This window comes from Grammomys surdaster, unplaced genomic scaffold (assembly GCF_004785775.1).
Source record: "Grammomys surdaster isolate TR1022 unplaced genomic scaffold, NIH_TR_1.0 209, whole genome shotgun sequence".
NCBI lineage: Eukaryota > Metazoa > Chordata > Mammalia > Rodentia > Muridae > Grammomys > Grammomys surdaster.
In genome coordinates, this window is record NW_021604654.1 from 1,448,699 (window position 1) to 1,469,085 (window position 20,387).

The following is a 20,387-nucleotide window of genomic DNA, read 5'->3' on the forward strand; positions in this document are numbered from 1 at the left end:
GAGTACGAGGAATTTGAGTCTTTACCTTGTGGTGCCTAGGCTTCCAGTGAGACACGGGGTTAAGGTCCCTAAGATACAGGTGGAAAAATACCACTAGATGGCACCAGGGAGCCGAGGGATTGTAGGAGTTTTTGGAGGGGAAGGGGAGGGAATACCAACCGGCAGAAGAAGCCTCAGGCCCATCTCTATCACGGGGGCAGGAGAGGCCTCTTACTGATTTGCATCCTCGCTGTGGGACACTGGGTATCGTCTAGGGAATGTGTCCACTTCAACTGGGGGCAATCCTGTCATACAGGCTGGCCAGTGATGCACCTGTCATCAGCTATAGGGCCTCGGATGCCCTGAATATGACCCACGTGGTGTCACAAGGTCTGAGGCCCTGAGCACAGGGCACATGAGTCATAGAGGGTGTGGGCACTGACAAGCCAGGGGTGAATGATTCATATCTGGTATCTTGGCCCCTCCAAAGCAGCCAGATCACAACCCATAGTGTAAGTCCCCAATTGTAGAAATGTGACCTCCGGACAAGCTGAAATACAAGCCATCGTCCCCCACAGGATGCAGGGCTTTTAAGGGTGTTTTAAGGTGGCCGGGCGGTGGTGGTACGCCTTTAATCCCAGCACTTGGGAGGCAGAGGCAGGCAGATTTCTGAGTTTGAGGCCAGCCTGGTCTATAAAGTGAGTTCCAGGACAGCCAGGGCTACACAGAGAAACCCTGTCTCGAAAAACCAAACCAAACCAAACCAAACCAAACCAAACCAAACCAAAAAGGTGTTTAAGGTGCTCATGGGTGAGGATGCTGCAGGCCCTGAATTTGTGGTCATTGTTTCTGTCTCCAGGATGGTCAGTGTGTGGGACCCTGAACAGCCAGGTGCTGTCTGCCACACGCCCACCACACAGGGTGTGGTGGTAGCAGCAGGACTCCCAATGAGACAAGCCTGTAGATACTGAGGGGGAACATGCGCAGGGCTCCTTGCAGTTCTGACAGGCCTCTCACTCCATCAGAGCTGTACGTGGACCAACGGCAGGTCCACTTCCCAGTGGCAACAGGAATGAATCCGAGTTCCTAGCACCAGGCCTCTTCTGGTTATTCTGCCCAGAGGCCACGACAGCAACATTCCAATACCTCAAATCCAGTGTCCTTTCTACAGGTGGTCCCTATGGGTGGCAGGACAAGCTGCAACCTGAACCAGGCCTCTGACCTGCTGGGTTCCACCTCCAATTTCAACAAAGATGGCAGAGAAGCTTGAGCCTGGAGGCCAGCAGACCATGTCACCTTGCTGTGCCATCTTGATAGGCCACTCCTGCACCCAACCTGTGTGTACCATCCTGGGACACTGTGCTGTCAGATGCAGGTGTCTAGGGTGATGCTCTGTCATCCCCATTGGGCCCGGGTCCCCATCTCATTCTGGGAGGGCCACAAGTGTTAAGGACACCAATGTGTTCCAAATCCAGCAACCAAACACCTGGCTGAGTGTCCCTATGGGTTTGTGGCTGGCTGGCACAGCTCAGCTCAGGACTGCCCACTGCTGCCAGTGGCTCCTCCCTCGGTCCTGGAAGACAGAGCATCCACACAGCAACCTGAGACTGGGCACCCAGTATGGCAGCCATGTGGGAAGCTGCCTCTTCCTGCTGTCATCCTCACCACCCTCAGCCCACAAGGTTTCAGGGGAGCAGGGGCCAGGCTAGAATGGTTTCCTGGTGGGGTGGTGGGGCCAGGCTAGAAGCTTGTGGCAGCCCTGGGTAGATTCAGAGCTTGGATGTGCAGGGACAGGGAGTGTGGGGTGGCAGCTGAGTGAAGCTGGCCTACCTGTCCTTGCAAGACTACAGGGTCAGTGAACAAACATGTCCCCACCTTCTTAATATCTCCCACCTGCAGAGATTGTTGCTATGAGGGTCCCCAACTCCTGCTCACCACACAGAAGTGGCAGAAAAGATTCCAGAAACCAAAGAGGAAATACATAAAACAATGCCAAGGAAACATGTCAATGCTTTGGGAGCTGTGTGTTCAGACCAGTCTTTCCAGAAACATCTGTAGGGCCAACACAGATTTTCCAACACCGGACATAAATGCACACGGCAGCCACACTGCCATGACCATGACACATGTGCATCCAAATGCATTTATAAACAAAAATAATTCAAAAATAAAACCAAACATACACGCATACACACACGCGCGCACACACACACACAGAAACTTCCAGAAAGCAGCTGTTCATAGATGCCAGCAGGCTTCTAGTGTGTCGTGGCAGCTGATCTCCTAGACTCAGGGCTGAAGATGCAGAACCCATGCACAGACCAAGTCGGCACACTCCTAGGCCTCTTGCTTCTAGCACATTCTTGTAGAGGCCTCTAGCAGGCCATAGACACAGTGCTGGCCAGGTGGAGACTTCGGCATCAGCGACGGCGACGGTTCCTCTCCTCCAGGAGTTCATTGTCAAAGATTTCCTTCTCCCTTCAAGAAAAAAAAAGAGACTGCCCGTGAGACTTCAGGGCCAAGTGGGCACTGGAAACTCTAGAACAACTGGCACAGTGATGCAGGCTGAGCAGTGTTCATTTATCCATTAAAGAAAACAGGCCATGAAGAAAGATGGTCTGCCACACAGAGCAGCTGACAACAATGCTGGCACCCAGTGGGGACACTGCAGTCCGGAAGCAGCGAGGGCTGCAGACTGAAGGTGAAGGCGATGGCATGGGGCACGCAGAAGACACACCAGTACGTTTGATTGTACTCAGTCTTAAACTTTCTCAGGGGACCTGGGGATGGAAAACAGGGCTCCATGCAGACAAGTGCTCTGACCACTGGGCACAGCCCCACATTGACTTTTTATGTGTGGGACAAAGCCTCACATAGCCCAGGCTAGCCTTGCTCTTACAACAGTCCTCCTGCTTCACTCTGCCCAATGACATTTACTCCTGGACAAATGGCTCAGAGACTAGGACAAGCTGCTGATCTTGCCAAGGACCTGATTTCAGTCCTAAGCACCCATCCGCAAGGTGTCTCCATAATAACCACCCGTAACTCAGTTCCAGGGGTCTAAAGCCCTCTTTTGACATCTTTAGACACGGTGCGCGCGTACACACACACACACACACACACACACACACACACACACACACACACGAACAATATGGAGGCCACAGAGTGAACATCAGGCATGGCTCTCCATCTCCATCTTGGCTCTGGAACCACTCTGAACCTGGTCTCTGCTGATTAGGGTGCTGACACTGGGCCCAGAATGCCATCCTGTCTCCACCTTCCCAGGGCTGGCATCAGCACATGCAACCATTGCCAGGCTCTCACTCCAGGCCTGGGGCCGGTCGGCAGCACCAAGCACTTTCCTGAGACAGCTCCTCCAGTGTAGACAGGCTCCTCCTCCCCGCACAAGTGCTGGGATGAGAACACTGTACTTGTGTACTTAGTATGGCGATGCCAACTTATTTTAGAGACAATGCACCTGGCTCTGGATGGAGACCCCATCTGTGACTGCCGTGGCATTCTCCGCCTGTCACTGCCCTGCCCTGCCCTGCCTGCCTCCCACTGAAGTCTGGCAGCGTGCCCAGAGGTGGATTAGAGGCTCTGGGGCCACACTTCTTAGGAGAGGCAGCTTCAACCTGCCGCCCCACTGATGGCTACACTGCCTCTTAATCTAGCTCTGTGCTCTCCGTCAGCCATGCGGGAGCAGGCGGGGCAGACGCCACAATGCTCCTCACAGGAGATTACAGGGCACTCGACAGGGCCAAGACTGTGGAGGCGGCTTTGGCCCTGCCCTAGGGTCCTGGCTTGCAGCCAGCCTGGCCTATAGAGGAACACGGCCTGGAGACCCAGGCCTTTGTCCAGTCCTTGCCTGGAGAGAAGGCCCAGCTACAGCACCTGAACCATCTGTGGACAGCAGCCTGGCAGCCCCATCCCAACAGGAGACACAGCCCAGCACACAGCCATGGGAGGACCTACCGGTAGCTAAGTGTGGGGCCTCGGATGTACTTCTGCTCGGCTGTCTTGTAGTCCACCGCCTCCACCGCAGAAATGGCACAGATAATGGCCTGTGGAGGAACGGAGGTCGGGCCACGGCTCAGTGAGCAGATCTGACACATGCGAGGCTGTGGGCTCCATTCCTGGGTCACAAGCCGGTCATGGTCAAAACCACCCCGTTTTAAAGTTACACATGGTAGTAGGTACGGTGATTACAGGGGTCAGGTATGGGGATGAGAATGTCCCGAGTACTCAGGAGGCCACGGTGTGAGCGTCTCCAGTTTGAGGCCAGCTCGAGACACCATGAGCACACAACCCTAACACTGTTTTATTTTCCAACTTATGGGAGCATGTCCCACCCACAGCAACACAGTGACGGACAGGGTACAGGTGGGCAGCTTCTTCCTGGAGCCCTGAGCAGGGACATAGTCCAAGGCCCTGCTGGTGCTGAGCATGGGGATCTGGGGCACCCACCTCAGGCAGCAGCACATCCAGGATGAAGCGGATGCGGTCTCCACTGCCACGTGCCGGCACCTCGCCATCCATGTCTCGGCAGACGCCCTGCAGGTACTCCACCACCTCATCCAGCTGCGCCTCATCCTCCAGGTATGTCTCCATGCATGTCACGTACTGATTGGAAGTCAGGAATGTCTTCAGCCAGCGTGAGGGCTTGCGGCTGTGCAAGATCGCCCGGAGGTGGCCCTCTGCACCCTTGGCCTTCACAATGTACTCCACCAGCTTCTGGTTGGCTCTATCCCGTGCAGCCCTCGAGCGGTCAGGCAGCACCTTCCTGCATGGCCGCCACTGTCCCAGCTGGCTGTCCCTTATAGGCTCCTCAGTGTCGCCCTTGCCCAGTTGAGGAAACCTGGTCCCCAGGACGTCCTGTTGGATAGACTTGCGCACAGGGTAGCCTGCAAGAGGAGCACAAGTTCACAGCTGATGGATGTCCTCACATTCCAGAGCCGACCTCAGGCTCCCTTCCCCGACCCCTTCTCCCAAGCTCCCATGCACACGAGGAGACTCTTCTGAGACCCGCTGAGGGTGTGAGCTCAGTGTCCCAGTGTGAAGGCAGCATTCCTTAGATGCCCTCAGCACACAGCTGCCCAGCTGACAAGGATGCAGGGCATGACGGCGACTGAGGTCACAGAGCTCTACAGAGGACGGACACGACACTTCAGTCCATGTTCCAAGGACAGCAGGGGACCAAAGGCAGACCCCATATTGAATTCCACACTTATACTTACTGATATCAGCAGCGTAATACTCCAAGAAAGACCCAGCGAAGGAGCCACAGCCTGTGGAGGGCACAAGAGAAGGCTGCGCTCAGACCTGAGCTCTCCTGCCCGTTGCTCTGGACTCCCGGCCAGGAGCCTTCCGGTTTGTGCTTTACCCTGCGGCAGGTCTAGGGGTGCAAGTCTGTCCCCCACCCCAGGAAGGCGATGCCAGGGTTCAGGTAACACCAGGGTCACCACAGGCCTTCAATCAGGAGGCTGTGCCTGCTCCTACCTTCTACAGACAGCACCGTTACAAGTTAGCCAGGCCATGAGGGGATGGAAGGCCACAAGCACATCTGTCTTGACCCCTCTTATCCTGCCCTCAACAGGTACCAATGACATGGCACCTCCCCACCTCACCCCACCCACTCCCTGGGGTGCAGCCCACATACCCAGCCGCACACGGTAGTCGGTGATAAGCGAGACACACCAGCCGATGGCCTGGGCAAAGTCCTCCTTGGCTCTGTCCTACAAAGCCACAAGCCGGGTATGAGTTGACTGCGTCAACCCTACAGGCACTCAGCTTTAGTTTCCTGGGCTCCCAGGCGTTAAGTGGGTGCTGTGTGGCTGTGCTCTCAGTGACTCCACTGAGGTCTGGTTCATTCAGGCTTCAGGAAGCCATTGAACTAACAATTGACCTTTTTAGTCTTTTTCAGACAGGGTCTCATGTAGACCAGGCTCTGTAAGTACCAAGGCTGGCTCTTCAATTCCTAATCCTCCTAACTCAGCTTCTAGCCACCCTCTATCTCCCCAAGTCACGTTGGGGCTGCTGTGTCCCACACCCACACTTGTGTATGTGCTCACACTCATGGAGGCCAGAGGCTGACACGGCACCTTCCCTGATCACGAGCCACTGTTTGTTGGACAGTCTCTCCCTGACCGTGGCTGGCCAGAGAGCACTGGGGTCCTCTCGTCTGTTTCCCAGGGCTGGACCACGGTGGGTTCTGGAAGCGAGTCAGACCCTCAAGCTGGCACTTGTTACTGACTGATGCATGACAAGACCGTTCTGTGTGCGTCTACAGCAAGCAGTCTCTGCCATCGCCTCAGTGTTGCTCAAGACTGCCTCTCAGAGACTCTGACCACGGCGGCTGCATGCAGGAGCCACGGCACCCAACTGCACAGGGTACACTGTCACCCCACAATCTGGTGTTTTGGTTTGAGTCAATAAAACAAAATAATTTTTCCTGGCCAGTGTGACAAAGTTATTCAGGAAAACAAGTTCAAATCCCCAGAATCACATAAAATCAGATGTGGTAATGCAGGAACGGTCCAGCACTTCTAGGGTGAGACAGGATTCAGATAGGGGAGACTCCTCAGAAGTTCAAGGGCCAGCCTAGGGTACATGGGGTCTCAATCAAGGGGAAAGAGCTGAGACCAGAGGCTGTCCTCCAACCTCCACAGGGGTGCCTTGGACACACCCACCTTCACATCTGTGCATATGTGCACACACACACACACTCACATACACACACAAGTACCCCCAAAGCAAAGCTCCCAGTGCCAACAGGCCACCACCTACCAGCAGTGCGTGCTTTTCCTTGCAGTCAAAGTGCTTGAGCCGTCGCAGAGACACGGTAATTCTTGACAGAGCAGAGGCCAAGGTGAGCACAGGTGGCCTCAACCCAGGAGAGGTACCCTGAGACTTTTGTTTTGTTTTGTTTTTTGGTTTTTCGAGACAGGGTTTCTCTGTGTAGCCCTGGCTGTCCTGGAACCCACTCTGTAGACCAGGCTGGCCTCAAACTCAGAAATCCGCCTGTCTCTGCCTCCCAAGTGCTAGGATTAAAGGCATACGCCACCGCTGCCCAGCCCCTCTCTGAGACTTAACCCTGCTCTAGGCTGTAGCACCTCCATAGCATTGGGAGCCCAGGTCCCTACTCCAACCAGCCACCCTGGGTACACACAGGTGCCCAAGGTCACCTTCTGGAAGGTACCTGAGGGGGCTCTGAGGCCACTGTGGCCAGCTCACATGTGTTGCTGATGTGGGTGAGGACCCTTAGCCAAACTGGCCAGATCCAGTTCACTCAGAACCATGCTCTGCTGAAGCTCTGCTCTGGTGCAGCATGCAGGGACAGCAGGTCTTGGCTGCTGGTTCTAGCTATCTGGCTGAGACACAAAGTGACCCTGTGGACTCTGGACCGTGTCGGCAGCTCCAGTCAGGGGCACCACCACGGTCTCCCACTCCTGCCCATACCCGAACTATAACATCACTAACCCTCGGCCCTTGGGGTTCATGTTGCCCTCAATGAAGAGCACGCTGGCCTTCCTGTCTCTCCGCCGGACGCTCTTGACCTGTGGGCAGATGGGGACACCGCAGCATGAACAAGAGGCAGAGTGGGAGCTCCCCACCTCCAAGGCCCTCTCTAGGACTGGGCCTTACCACCCTAGTGTTGGGGTGGAATGTGTGTGACCCCACTGCTTCCCACGGCTCTGTGGTATTATGAGGTAGAATCCACAATTCTCCCTTTGGGTCTTGGCCTTAAATCCTTGTATGTGCATATGTGCAGGGGTGCATGTGGAAGTCACAGGTATCACCGTGACCTGACTTGAAATGAGGCCTTTGTTAGTGCAACGACACATTTCAGACACAGGGTCTAGAGGGTCCTGCTGTGTCTGCCTCCATCTTCCCAGAACGCAGGCACACTATAGTCTGGCTTTCTGTGGGCTCTGAGAGCTAAACTCAGGCCCTCATTCTAACACAGCCAGAGACTCACAGAGCAGACCCAAGAGTCTCCCATAGCCCAGGCTGGCCTTCAACTCTGTGTGGCTGATGATGACAGGTGTATGCCACCACACCAAGCTCCTATCTTGGTCTCTCTGTAACCAGTCCTGTCTCTGCCTGTGCCTCCCTGCCTAAATACCAGGTAACTGCCTCTGGGCTGAATGGAATCTATTCAGAGGTGGGCACTAAAAAAAACACGGAATCCACGGTATGCGGCTGACCCAGTCCACCACGGGGCCATGAAGCAGTGAGCCTGACAAGCCTCTTCCTCAGCAGGACAGATGGTCCCCAAGACACCAACCCTCGGGTCTAACCCTGTGCCTGGAGACTGTCGGACCAGTAACCTATCAGCCCCATGGACACACTGGAGACAAGCGATCGTGAGAAAACACACCAGAAAGGCGAGGACGGGGCTGAGGGAGGCCACCCAGTATCCCTGAGCCAGCTTCCCTCAGCACTTAGCAAGCTGCTAACATTCTGTCTGCTTTTACCCCAGGTCTTCTGTCTCTGTCCCTCTGCTCTGTTCCTCTTTTGGAATGGTATTGAACTCGCCATCCTTCTTTCTGCCTTACTTCCCAGTGCTGGGTTGACAGGCCCGTGGCACCACACACAGCCAACATTCTAGAATTAAACACCTGCACCACTTGACAAAACTTAACTGGTGGCACAGCACCCATCTAGGGCCAGAATGTTCCAGGCCCTGGTCTCCACCTTTAAAGAATGCTGACAAGAGGGTGATGGGAGGCACACCTTTAATCCCAGCACTTGGGAGGCAGGTGGTGGACTTCTGAGTTCCAGGCCAGCCTGGTCTACAGAGTGAGTTCCAGGACAGCCAGGGCTATACAGAGAAACCCTGTCTTGAAAAACCAAAAAAACAAAAAACAACAACAACAAAACAAAAAACAAAAAAACAAAAACAAAAAATCACAGACAAGACATAAATCCACTAAATAACCTAGCTGTGCGGACAGCATCTGTGATAGAGGAGTGGGGACAGGCCCAGAGGAGATGACTGGGAACGCAGTGTCTCCACCTAGAGAAGCCCTCACAATAGTCACAACGCTGGGAACATGCAGCTAAGGGACTGCCCTTGGGGCAGACTCACAGGCCACAGGACAGACCTTCGGTGCAACTGAGAGACATTTGGAGACAGCTCTCATGTAGCCCTGGCTGGCCGCTAACAATCTCCTCATCTCCCTGCCTCAGCCTTCTGTGTGCAGGGATGAGTGTGCCCGCCCGCCCGCCCGCCGGCACCACCATGGCCACAGCTGTCACAGGACCTACGTTCAGGGGTTGAGAAGGAGGCGGCTTGGTACCTTCACTCAAAAGCTTAGCAGCACACTGCTCAGAATCCCTGAGGCAGCTGGGCATGAATCTCACCCAGAATGCCATGTGAAACGACACTCATCAAATGACCAGGCCCTGCTGCTGAGGGGCTCTGTACTCAAGGCTGAGTCATTAGCACCCGAACCTTCCAGCATTAGCAGAGCTACCAAACTAGCTGCTGGAGCAGAACTGGCCTGAGGAGGAGGGACCTGCCCACAGCAGGCGGCAGGTGCACTTACCACGGCTGGCCAGAATGGGTATTTTTGGTATTTAAGCCAGACCAGCATTCCTACTTCAAATGATCGTGGTTCTACAATTAAAAGAAAGGGGGAAAAACCCAGGATGAGTCAAATCTGCCTCACACAAGTACAGTACAGACAGGAGGACAGTGACGCTCATACTCAGCACTGCGCTGCTTACACACAACTCTAACCTCATCTGCCCAGGACCCCAGACGCACGGTGGACAGACGCACAGAATGGCGTCTCAGTGCCCACTGTGGGTCAAGAGGCCATGAGTGTGTGTCCAGTGCCCTGTGACAAGAGACGAAGCCAGAAGGAGTGGGATGGAGGAGTTGCATCTCAAGCCCCACCTCTCAGTCTAGTGTCCTCCAAAAGCAAACACTCAGAAGCCGGCATCCACGCCAGGAGAGGCTCCTGCCCGGTGCAGTGCCACACCAAAATGCACATTATATCATCACGAGGCTCACAGAACACACTGTCCTGTCCAGGAACAGCAAGTTCAAAGAATCTGAGAAACAGAGGCCACAAATGCAGAAAACATACATTCTTAGGGGAGGAAACACTATTCTTTGCTGCAGTTTCAGACAGTGTCTCTCTATTTACACAAGACTGGCCTGCAACGCAGAGATCCGCACAGCTCTGACTCCCAAGTGCTGGGATCAAATTACGGGATGCCGAAATCGAAGGGAACCCAGGGTCTTGTCAGTGCTAGACAAGCTCTCTACCACAGGCCACAGCCCTGCCTGTTATTTATTTTTAAGGCAGGATCTTATTACGTAGCCCAAACCGGCCTTCAATTTGTAGGGATCCCTCTGCCTCCACCTAGCTTTCTGCATAAAATTTAACATTTTCTACTTGCCAAGAATCTCAGGATGAGTGACTGGTGTAGACTGTTAAAGCTTTATCAGGAAAATGAGTAAAGAGATGGGATACCGCCATGCCTCCTGCCATGAGACCCGTAACTGAGACCCGTAACGGCTCCCCAGGGCTGGGAGGCACTTGGGGAGGAGGTGACAAGGCTCTTAGGAAGGTGACAGCCCACTCAAGAGAGCACCAAGCACCTCAGACACCCTGACAGGGACCTCCCGATTGTCTTGAGCTGGTAGGTGAGTGAGGCCGTCAGCTAAAGCCTGCCACAGAAAGATGGAGACCCTGAGGTCAGGAGGCTGTGGTCCCTCTGCAGCCAGGCAGAGCTGGTCTTCAGATCTGACCCAAATGCTGAGGACTTACAAGGTACAGCTCACATCAGCACCCAGGCCCTTCTAACAGTCTAGATACTCAGCGGGACTTAGTCCAGAGTACTCGGTGGGACTTAGCCAGGGGTACTCAGAGAGCACTTAGCCTGGGAACTCATGCTCTCAAAGAAGGGAAAGGAGGTAAGATGGGGATGGAGCCGGGCTGGCACTCACTAAGAACCCTAACACTCTGCAGTCCCCTCAGTCTGCCCCACATCACCTAGGCCACATCCTTGGCCTCGATGTGCCCTACCTCAATGTGCAGCTGGCTAAGGGACAGTCCTTGGGTTCCCCTGTGGCTGAGCTGTACCACTGTGCTGTCAGTGAGCCCCGACTCACACGTCATTCTCGGCTGCACACTGCATCATGTATGTAGTACCTTTAAGGAGAACCTACAGTTCCCTGGACAGCCATGAACCCCTGGACCACTGGTAAATCAAGGACAAAAGGGCCTCCATCTTTACGCAGTGCGTGGATAGGGGACAGAGCCAATGCTGGCCTCTGTGCAGGGCTGGTTACCTCTCCCAAGTCCTCGGCCTCCATTAGACAGAAGGACACAAGGCTCTGGACAAGTCTTGGGTCAGAGCATAGAAACTGAAACAGCACCAGGTATGGAGGCACTGGACTTTCATCCCAGCACTCTGGAAGCAGAGGCAGACAGATTGCTGAGTTAGAAGCCAGCCTGGTCTACACAGCAAATTCCAGGCTAATTAGAAGTACACAGTGAGACTCTGTCTAGAAACAACAAAAAACTCTACCAGCACCAAACAACCAGCAGGATTTATGGGGTACTGCACAGGATGGACCCCTTACCCACTGTTCAAGTGCAACAGCCTCTTACCACGGTACAGAAGGATACGGGGTGGTTCCTCCTCCTCTTCCTCCTCCTCCTCTTCTTCCTCTTCTTCCTCCTCCTCCTCCAGCAGGGAGTGGATGGACTTTAACCCTGAGGAGTCTTCTGAGGACACAGGATCTGCTGAGACAGGGGACACTACTTGATGGCTACCACTTCACCCTGCAGAGGGCTAGGGACAAAGGGTCGTCATGACAAAGGACAGAGCCGGATGAGAGAACTCAACAAGGGTGCGCCCTGTGGCCTGAATTGGGTTTGTCTTTCTTTAAAAAATTTCTCCATGTTTTTGTGTTTGTGTATGCTTGTGTGCATTGTCTGCACGTATGTGTGTATGCATGTATTATGCATGCTTGTGTGAGTCTTGTGTGTATGTGCCTGCACATGTGTGCATGTGCGTGAATGTACGTTTATACAGGTATATGTGTGCACACATGTGCACTAGAGCACACATATGGAGATCAGAACTTGGAATCAGTTCTCTCCACCCTATAGGTTCTAGGGATCAGACTCAGGTCACCAGGCCTGGTGGCTATCGTCACCTACAGGGCTGTCTTGATAGCCCTCCTCCTTTACTGTCTCAGTCCTGGTACTAGGGAGAAACAAAGGGTCTTGCTCTTACCAGGCAAGGGCACTGAAGAAATATACACAGAGACACCAAGAACAGTGCAGACTCCAGGACCCCCTGCCTGACAGGGCCATACAGAGAATACGGACAATGGGCCCCAGAACCAAAAAGTGACTACAAACAAGGCCACAGACAGCCTGTCCCCAGCTACTCCCTGCAGGCCATCGCAGGTCAGAGGACAGTCCTGTCAAGGGTCTCACTGGGTCTCACATCCACCAGACCATGCACCCAACTTCTGAATCCTCCTGCCAGAGCTCAATGGGTCAACAGGTTTAGAGGGACTAACCTGGAGCTGCAGACACACACACACACACATACACACAAACACACATACACACAAACACACACACACACACACACACAAGTCTCAGTGTGACTTCCTGGCAGCTCCTGACAGGGGGCCTCCTAATCCTCTCGCTTCCTGGGAGCATGCTGTTAACTCTGCAGTGAGCAAGAAGAACAGAGCTGTGCTTAGCAGGGAGCCCTGCCTGGGTCACCAGCTGCCTCTCCAGCCCTGCCTGGCTCCCACTCTACTCAGACACAAAGACAGAACTATCTGGGAGGAGAGAAAGTCACTATACCTCAGGGAAGATGGGCAGACCTGGGGACACTATGCCTTTTACATGCAAACACCATACCCATGGTGCACCTCAGAACCCCCCCAGCAGGCGTCCCAGCCCATGGTTACCTTCCTCTGGTTTGCCACTGTCTCCAGGATGGCACGGTGTCATGGCCGCCCCAGAACAGCTCCTAGGGGAGGGTGCTGTCCCCACAGTTCTAGTCCCCAGCTGCCTGGTGGGTGGGTTCTGGCCTCCATTCAAGCGTGGCCTCTTTGTGGGGAGTCGTCTGCTTCTCTCAGGGGCCAGGAGCAGCCCGACGCTGCCCAATGACTCGACCCACTCAGCGCCTTTGACCCCGGCACAGGGCTCGCCATCCCAGGTTTGGGAGGGCAGCCTAGGTGAAGCTAGGGCCATACAGCTGCTTGCCTGTCCCTCACTCTCTGTGACACTTTCTCCCTTGGAAAGGCCAGACTCTGTTCTTCGACGCCGGGTAGGTCTGTCTCCCAAATTCCTCTGTCTCTTTTTGGTTGTGCTTTCCTGCCTGTGATCTAGCTGAGACCCAGAATCATCATCTTCTCCAGTGGGGGCAGCCACTTCAGCTCCTCGGGCTCCATTCTCTGAGAGGTCTGTCTTGGGGCCCACTTTGCACCTGAGATCTTCTTCAGACACAGACAACAGCGACAGGCTTTTTGGACTGCACTCTGACCTCTTCCTAGATGCGCACTGGGCTGCCGCAGCTTGGCCATCTTCACTGAAGAATGATGGACAAGGAGCACTGGAGACCTGCAAGGCCACATCTGCATCTGGCTTCTCCTTCTGAGACAGTGTGGTTCCATCTTCTATTGGATGACTTTCAGGATTCAAACTGGTCCTCTCATTCAAGACATCCAGGGCCACGCGCAGGGAGCGTCGGTAAGTCAGCTCCTCCAGTGGAGTAGCCAGAACTTCACTCTGAGAGGCTGTGGGGACAAAGCTATGCAGTGAGGGCTCCACTTGGGTGCCTAGGGCTCCCGATCACAGCCATGGAGCAACAGACTGAGTAACATCTCCATCCCCAGATGAGTAGACAAAGCTAAAGGACAGACGGCTGTACACTCACTCAGGGCACAGGGGAGCAAGGACAGAGGTCAGGTTCCGTGCTGCTGCCTCTGTGTCATCCGCAGGTGCTCTGGGTGAGATGACTTAAGATAACAGACCCAGACTGGGCTCAGCCTAACTGGCTAAATGCTAAGTCCCTCCACATCCTAGAGCACCATTGCATATCTGGATGTCTCAGGCAAGCAGCGCTCTTTATCTGAATGGGATAGTGGGGACGGCTTCACACTTGCTAGGCACACCACCTTTCTCTATCAGACTCACACTTGGCAACTGCTTAACAAATACTAACTCAGAAGCAGGCAGCCTCCAACCCTCAGGCCTGCACAAGGATGCCCATACACAATAAGCAAGGCGGTCAGCACAGCCTGCTGCTGCCCACAGCCTGCTGCTGCTGGTGCAGCCTCAGACCCCTGGGGAGGAAGAAGTCCTTGCTTCCCCTGGGCTGGGCCTGTCTTTGCTGCTGTGACTCACTCTAAGGAAAGAAGCTGCTAAGGCCAGCCTCTGCTGGGTGGTGACCGTAGGAATCCAGAACCCTCGTCACATATTCCTGTGCCAGGTCTGGAGCGGGCGCACAAGAAGTCTAGCTCAGCCACAAAAGGAAATGGTGGCAAGTGCTGAACTGAGGCCCTACAGACAAAGGAAGCCAAGTCTCAACCGCCATGACTCACCCAGAGCACCTGCAGATGACACAGAGGCAGCAGCACAGAACCTGACCTCTGTCCTTGCTCCCTGGGCTCTTTATAATCGGCAATGTATGTGTATTATGTATATTACGTATGTATATACTGCATGCGTGTGTCTGTTTTGTCTGCACGGGTGTATGTCTGAGTACACACGCACATCTGTTTGTTATATATACATGCATGTATTATATATGTAGGCATGCACGTCTGTGTTATGTCTGCACGGGTGTATGTATTTAAGTATACATGCACATGTCTGCATGTTATGTATACATGCATGGATGTCTGCATGTGTATATGTATGTTATGTATACGTGTCTGTATATTCTGCATGTATGCATTTCTGTACAGAATGTATGCATGTCTGTCCATACGTTATGCATGCACACTGTGGTCCCAGGGACCCTTGAGCAGAGCTCCCGTTGTCACAGGCAGCAGCCCCAGCCTGTTACTTACTAGCGAGGATGCAGAGGGAGTGTCTGTGGTGTGGGCCAGCCAGGGCAAGACTCTCGCACTCACTCAGACCTCCTGTCATTCCTGACCCTGAGCCTCAGCCATTTCCATCCCCACACTGTGACTTCTGGGGTTCAGGACACATCTTCTCCTGTCCTCCACGCCCAATATAAGGCACTAGGGTGTTCCCGCCATCTAGAGATCTGGTTTGGGGCAGGAAGTCTTTGGGGCTGTTAGTTGGGGTGTGGAGGGCCCAGCTAGAGCCCAGGCATGGAGACCATGTGACCCCTGCCCCAGGCTCAAACAGGAAGACTGCTGTCACTCCCCAGCCTGCCTGGGTTGCAGTGTGAGACTCCCACTCAAAGCAAAGAAACACACACACAATATGTAGAAGCAACAATGCAGCTCAGTGGTTGCCTTCATCCCCAGCACTGCTCAAACACAGACCCACATACATGAGAGGACAGTGGTGAGAGAGCTTTGCCAAGCAGATGCACGAGGCCCTGGGCTGTCCTAGCACCCTCGGAGCAGGAAGGAGTTCAGGGTCAGCTACACAGTGCTCTCAAGACCAACTTAGGCTACATGAGATCCTGCCTTAAAAAGGGAGGGGAAGCAAGCAAATGCAGGTTTCCCTTCTGTGAGGCTCCCTGTGACAGCGCATGAGAAGAACCAGCCTGTGGCTGTGGGGCAGCATCTTGGTGGTCTGGCTGGAGCTCTTACCCAGGAGGGCGGCAATGCTCTCAATGTGCGACTTCTGCAGCGCCTCCACTGCTGAGCTCTTCACCTGGATCCTGTGACGACAATGAGCTGGTTAGCGCCAGCAGCCCGTAACCCGACTGTCCAATGTCCCTCTCAACCTTCCACTCCTCCAAAGTCACCAGGAAGGAAGGACAGGAGCAGAGATGTTCCAAGGAACGGGTACAGCCTGTCCAGGTGGGAGCTCCCTCTTGCCCATTTCTGCCCCTCTTTTAAGAAAGGAAAGGTCGGCTGGAGTTAAGAGTAAAAATAAATTCAAATTGGGACTTTCATGAGGCAAATCCGACTTTCAACTGCACAAATAACTCCTGTGTTAGGTTTCTTAGTAGCCGCAAATGTCACCAAGAGCTGTTTACAGCTCAGCAGGCACGTTTCAGTTTAAAAGGACTTGCTTTCCTTTTAAACTCAAGTATTCAATTACCTTCCCTGCCGCAGGGAGAGTGGGAAACTGGGGACTCTCTTGTGGTGGCGGGCTCTGAAGACAGTGGCAGGAAGGAGTGGGCTACGAGGGACCCAGGAGAAAAGCAGTGGATTCTTCAGAAGGAAGGACCGCACACAGGCCCACACCCACATCGTCCTTGCTGGTGACCCATGAAGGGTCACCAGGTGCAGAACAGAGTCCTGCCGCCCATCTGCCTTTCAGTATGAAAAATTCTTAGTGGAGCAGTGGGCCTGGCACAAGAGGATCAGAAACAAGTCCATGGTGGGAGCGGAGACCCCAGGATGGACCCCTGGGAATAATTGCTATCTTCTTCCCTTGAGACCCCACTCCCTACAGATCCTCTGCACCTCATGTAGTAAGACCTTCAACAATAAAATCTATTGTCCTCCCCACAAGATACTTAGCGAGGAAACAGGGAAGCAGAGAATTCATAACCCCGAAGAAGCAGGCTTCTCTTTCTTTTGTGAGAAGCGTATCAGAAACCTCAGACAGAAGGGGAAGATAGTATTAAGGGAAAACAAACAAACCATACTCACTTTTCCTTTAGCGACAGGATTTGGACATCTAGAAAGAATTCCTTTTTTCTCTTGTTTTTTGCTGAAGTTTCAGTTCTGGCCAAAACCTAAGTGTAAAGAAAGAAAAATAAAAAAAACAACTCTTGTTATGGTGGTGGAAGAACAGACAGCATCGAGCCACTCCCGGGCAGTAGCCACAGACATAACAGAAGCCTGAGATCCTCACTCGGCCACAGCAGGGCCGAGCCCACGGCCTTCCCAGGATAGGGCAGGAACTGCTCACACTCGCTTGCTAGAAGAACCCAAATACCACAGTTATCCCCTGTATGGGGCTCCTGGCGAGGCACTCCCTGTGCTCCCTGTGGTCACTGCCTTCTGAGTCTTTTTATAGCTCTTTTTTTTTTTTTAGGTGTTTTTTTTTTTTTCCCTTAGTGTGAAAAACAATTAAAGACAATTCTGGATATAGGACCTCCTAAGTACCAGACCAAAACGCCAAGGAGTAGAGGGAGCCTGGGCCTCGTGCCAGCAGATCCGGGGGCCAAGCATTCAGAGTGCTCTAAGGGAGCAGAGCCTGATAAAGACTTTATTGTCACCAAAAGTCATTTCTAATTCCCCAAATTAAGAGAATAAGGGCTGTCACCTTCGCAGGCCACAATCGCTTCTCCCATCGGCAAAGGACATACTTGGCATCCGTCATGACTCAGAGTGTCTGGGCTCTCGGTGCTACAGGCCTTGACTGATGCCAAAGGTCCCTGCAACAAAATGTGCTTCAGAAAGGTGCTGCTTGCATTGAGTGAGGGCAGAGGCTAGCCTCACATACAGCTTCTAGGACACAGGTCAATTCAGAGCCTGGCCTTGAGACGCTGGGCAAAAAGCCAAGTGATAGTCAAGTGCAGGGCCCTGGAATTTGAGGAAATGCCTTGTTTTCTGTAAATAAAACTCAACAGACTCCCTCCTCAAGGTTGCACGCAGACTATTCTGACAGGGCACACACAGCAGCAGCGTGGGTTTGGAACAAGCAAAGCTCACAACCTTCCCTGCCTCAGGCCTAAAGGGTGGCTGCAGCACACAAGACACTCCACATACGAGGCTACCCCATTCCCTGGAAGGACAGGGGCAGATGCAAGACTCACATGGACATGACACCTCTGGCAGAAGCAGCCAGGGCTGTGGACAGAAATGGAAAGATGGGGGAAGGGGACCAAAGCAGCAGGAAGGACAGCAGGGACAAGAAGGAAAGAGACCAGCAGTTGATGTGGTAGAAGGGTTCACAGAAGGAGAGGATTTCCAGAGTTGGGGGAACAGGGTTCCCAGCAAGGGTGGGACCTCACTAAAGCAGGGTGGGGTTTCAGGAGGCAAGGCGGACTCTGCAGCAGTTATGGGAGTTCAGGTAGCAGGGACTGGGGTTTAGGCAGCAAATATGGGGTACACTGCAAGGGAGGAGGTTCAGGAAGGAGTCAGGTAGAAGAGGTGGGGATTAAAGCAGGAATCATGCCCACAGATGTGGGGAAGTTCAGGAAGCAAAGATGGGGTTTACACAGGAACTGAGATTCAGGCTGCAGAAACTTGAATTCAGAAGGAAATACGGGGTTTACAGCAATGAATGGGAGGTCAGGCTGCAGGGAGTGTGAGCCATAGAGACTGCATTTCTGACATGAAACTCGGGGTCCACAACAGGGATAAGGTTTGAGCAGCAAATTGGGGGCTTAGATTGCAGAGAGGGGATCCAAAGGTAAGAAATAAGGCAGGAAATTCAGAATTTTCAGCAAGGACACAGATTCAGGCTGCAGAGTGGGAAAATGTTGGGTTGATATTGCAGAGGTCGGGGTATCGGGTTAATACGGGGCTTCCAGCAGGAAACTCGATGTTTCAGCAGGGACACGGGTTCAGGCTGCAAAGAGGGGGGATAAGGTAGGAAACTCAGGCTCGGGTTGCAGTAGAGAGGTATAAGGTATAAGGAAAAACGGGGTTCGGGCTGCAGAAGATAGGGATCAGGCCGGAAATACGAGGCTCTCAGCAGGGACGGGGGCTCAGGCTGCAGAGAAGGAGATTCAGGTCAGAAATATAGGGTTCGCAGCAGGAAACTAGAGGTTCTCAGCCCCAAGGGCCTCGGCCGCACGTGGGCCCTGCGCAGAACCAGACGCGGCCCAGCGGGTCTGGCCCAGCCGCCGCCCTTCCCCAGGCTCTCCGCCTGCGCCCCGCCCGGCCCTCCCAAGGCCGCAGCGGGCTCACCCGCCCCCAGCCCGCCTGACGCGGCGTCCGAGCCTGAGCGACCAGGCCGCGGCGGTCCCAACGGCGGAAGCCCGCCCGCCAACCGCCGCCGCAAGCCCGCGCGCTCACCGCCTCCGCCGCCGCGCAGATCCCCGCGGGCTGGGGGCGGGGCCTGCCTCACAGCGACGCCGAGCCCCGCCCACACCACCGCCCAATGGGGGCCGCGTACCTGCGCCTCGGCCCCGCCCCACAAGAGCGCGCGACCTCTTGTGGGCCACGCCTCAGCCCACCGGTCCCGCCCTCCACCGCCTTCCCTCCTGCCCAACTTGTGGAGCGCTCAGCGAGGGCTCCCCCTGGGCCCGAGGCAGAGTAGACCCCGAAGCCCGCTCCAAGCCCCACCCCCCGCTGCTGGCCAATAAGAAGATGGATCTCACGTCTTGGTCCCCACTGCGGTCTCACTAGGCCACGCCTCAGCCCATAGTCCACGCCCCAGTTTTCCCACAGCCTATGGCGGTTTCTGAGGGCTAGAGCGGGCCTCGCAGTCGGCTTCCCGCCTGTGAGCCGCTGTGCGAAGACAGAGGGGGTTGGGAAGACAAGGTCTTTCGAGCTCCCAACAGGCTTCTAGTACCTTCCAGCTTCCGGGGCGATCCAGTGAGGATGCCCGTGTCCTGGAGTGGAAATAGGGTGTGAGAAGACCTCCTACCGAGGTCCCCAAGCGTCACCAGCGAATGGGAGGGAGGGGCTGCATCCAAGACCTCCACGGACTTCTCTGGAACTGGAAGCTTCCAGTTTGGCTGCCGACAGTGTTTTGGTTTTTTGAGACAGGGTTTCTGTGTGCAGCCCTGGCTGTCCTGGAACTCACTCTGTAGACCAGGCTGGCCTCGAACTCAGAAATCCGCCTGCCTCTGCCTCCCAAGTGCTGGGAATAAAGGCGTGCGCCACCACCGTCCAGCGATTATTCCCATTTTATGCGCACTGATGTTTGTCTACATGCATGTCTGTGAAAGTGTCAGATCTTAGAGTACTACGGGAAGTTGTAAGCTGCCACGTGGTCGCTGGGAACTGAACTCAGGGCCTCTGGAAGAGCAGTCAGTGCTCTTAAGCACTGAGCCATCTCTTCAGCCGCTAAGAGTTTTTTTACTATGCTTATTACAGATGGAGAGAGAACAAGTTTGTTGGCCACCGGTGAGATAACAGGCCTGCACTGAGTTTCATTAGCATGGTGGCCTGTGCCCCAAGTTCCATGGGGTCGAGCCCAAAAGCTCTAAGGCAGTTCTAAGATCTGGCAGCACTGCCCAAGGGGGCTGTGTGTGTGCTACAGGGGGCAGTGTGTGTGCTACAGGGTGTGTGTGTGCTACAGGGGGTGTGTGTGCTACAGGGGGCAGTGTGTTGCTACAGGGGGTGTGTGTGCTACAGGGGG

The 20,387-nt window shown here is 54.3% G+C and overlaps 1 protein-coding gene across 6 annotated transcripts; it reads right to left on the bottom strand.

Moving 5' to 3' along the window:
- Nucleotides 1-1,978: 1,978 nt before the first annotated feature.
- On the bottom strand, nucleotides 1,979-19,124 carry Pwwp3a (PWWP domain containing 3A, DNA repair factor). Of its 6 annotated transcripts, none has more exons than XM_028771727.1 (14): nucleotides 19,097-19,124; nucleotides 17,397-17,508; nucleotides 16,778-16,863; nucleotides 15,764-15,834; nucleotides 12,938-13,768; nucleotides 11,613-11,744; nucleotides 9,534-9,604; nucleotides 7,462-7,538; nucleotides 6,769-6,829; nucleotides 5,642-5,717; nucleotides 5,220-5,270; nucleotides 4,450-4,886; nucleotides 3,958-4,046; nucleotides 1,979-2,457 (listed from the first exon to the last, which is right to left on the bottom strand). In XM_028771727.1, exons 2-14 carry the CDS (start codon nucleotides 17,451-17,453, stop codon nucleotides 2,400-2,402), a joined length of 2,097 nt encoding a protein of 698 aa, XP_028627560.1. In that variant the 5' UTR covers nucleotides 17,454-17,508; nucleotides 19,097-19,124; the 3' UTR covers nucleotides 1,979-2,399. The 6 variants fall into 6 exon arrangements, with proteins under 6 accessions (XP_028627560.1, XP_028627556.1, XP_028627558.1 ...); XM_028771723.1 differs by having other exon boundaries at nucleotides 11,613-11,762; XM_028771725.1 differs by lacking the exon at nucleotides 19,097-19,124 and having other exon boundaries at nucleotides 17,397-18,911.
- Between the last annotated feature and the right edge of the window lie 1,263 nt (nucleotides 19,125-20,387).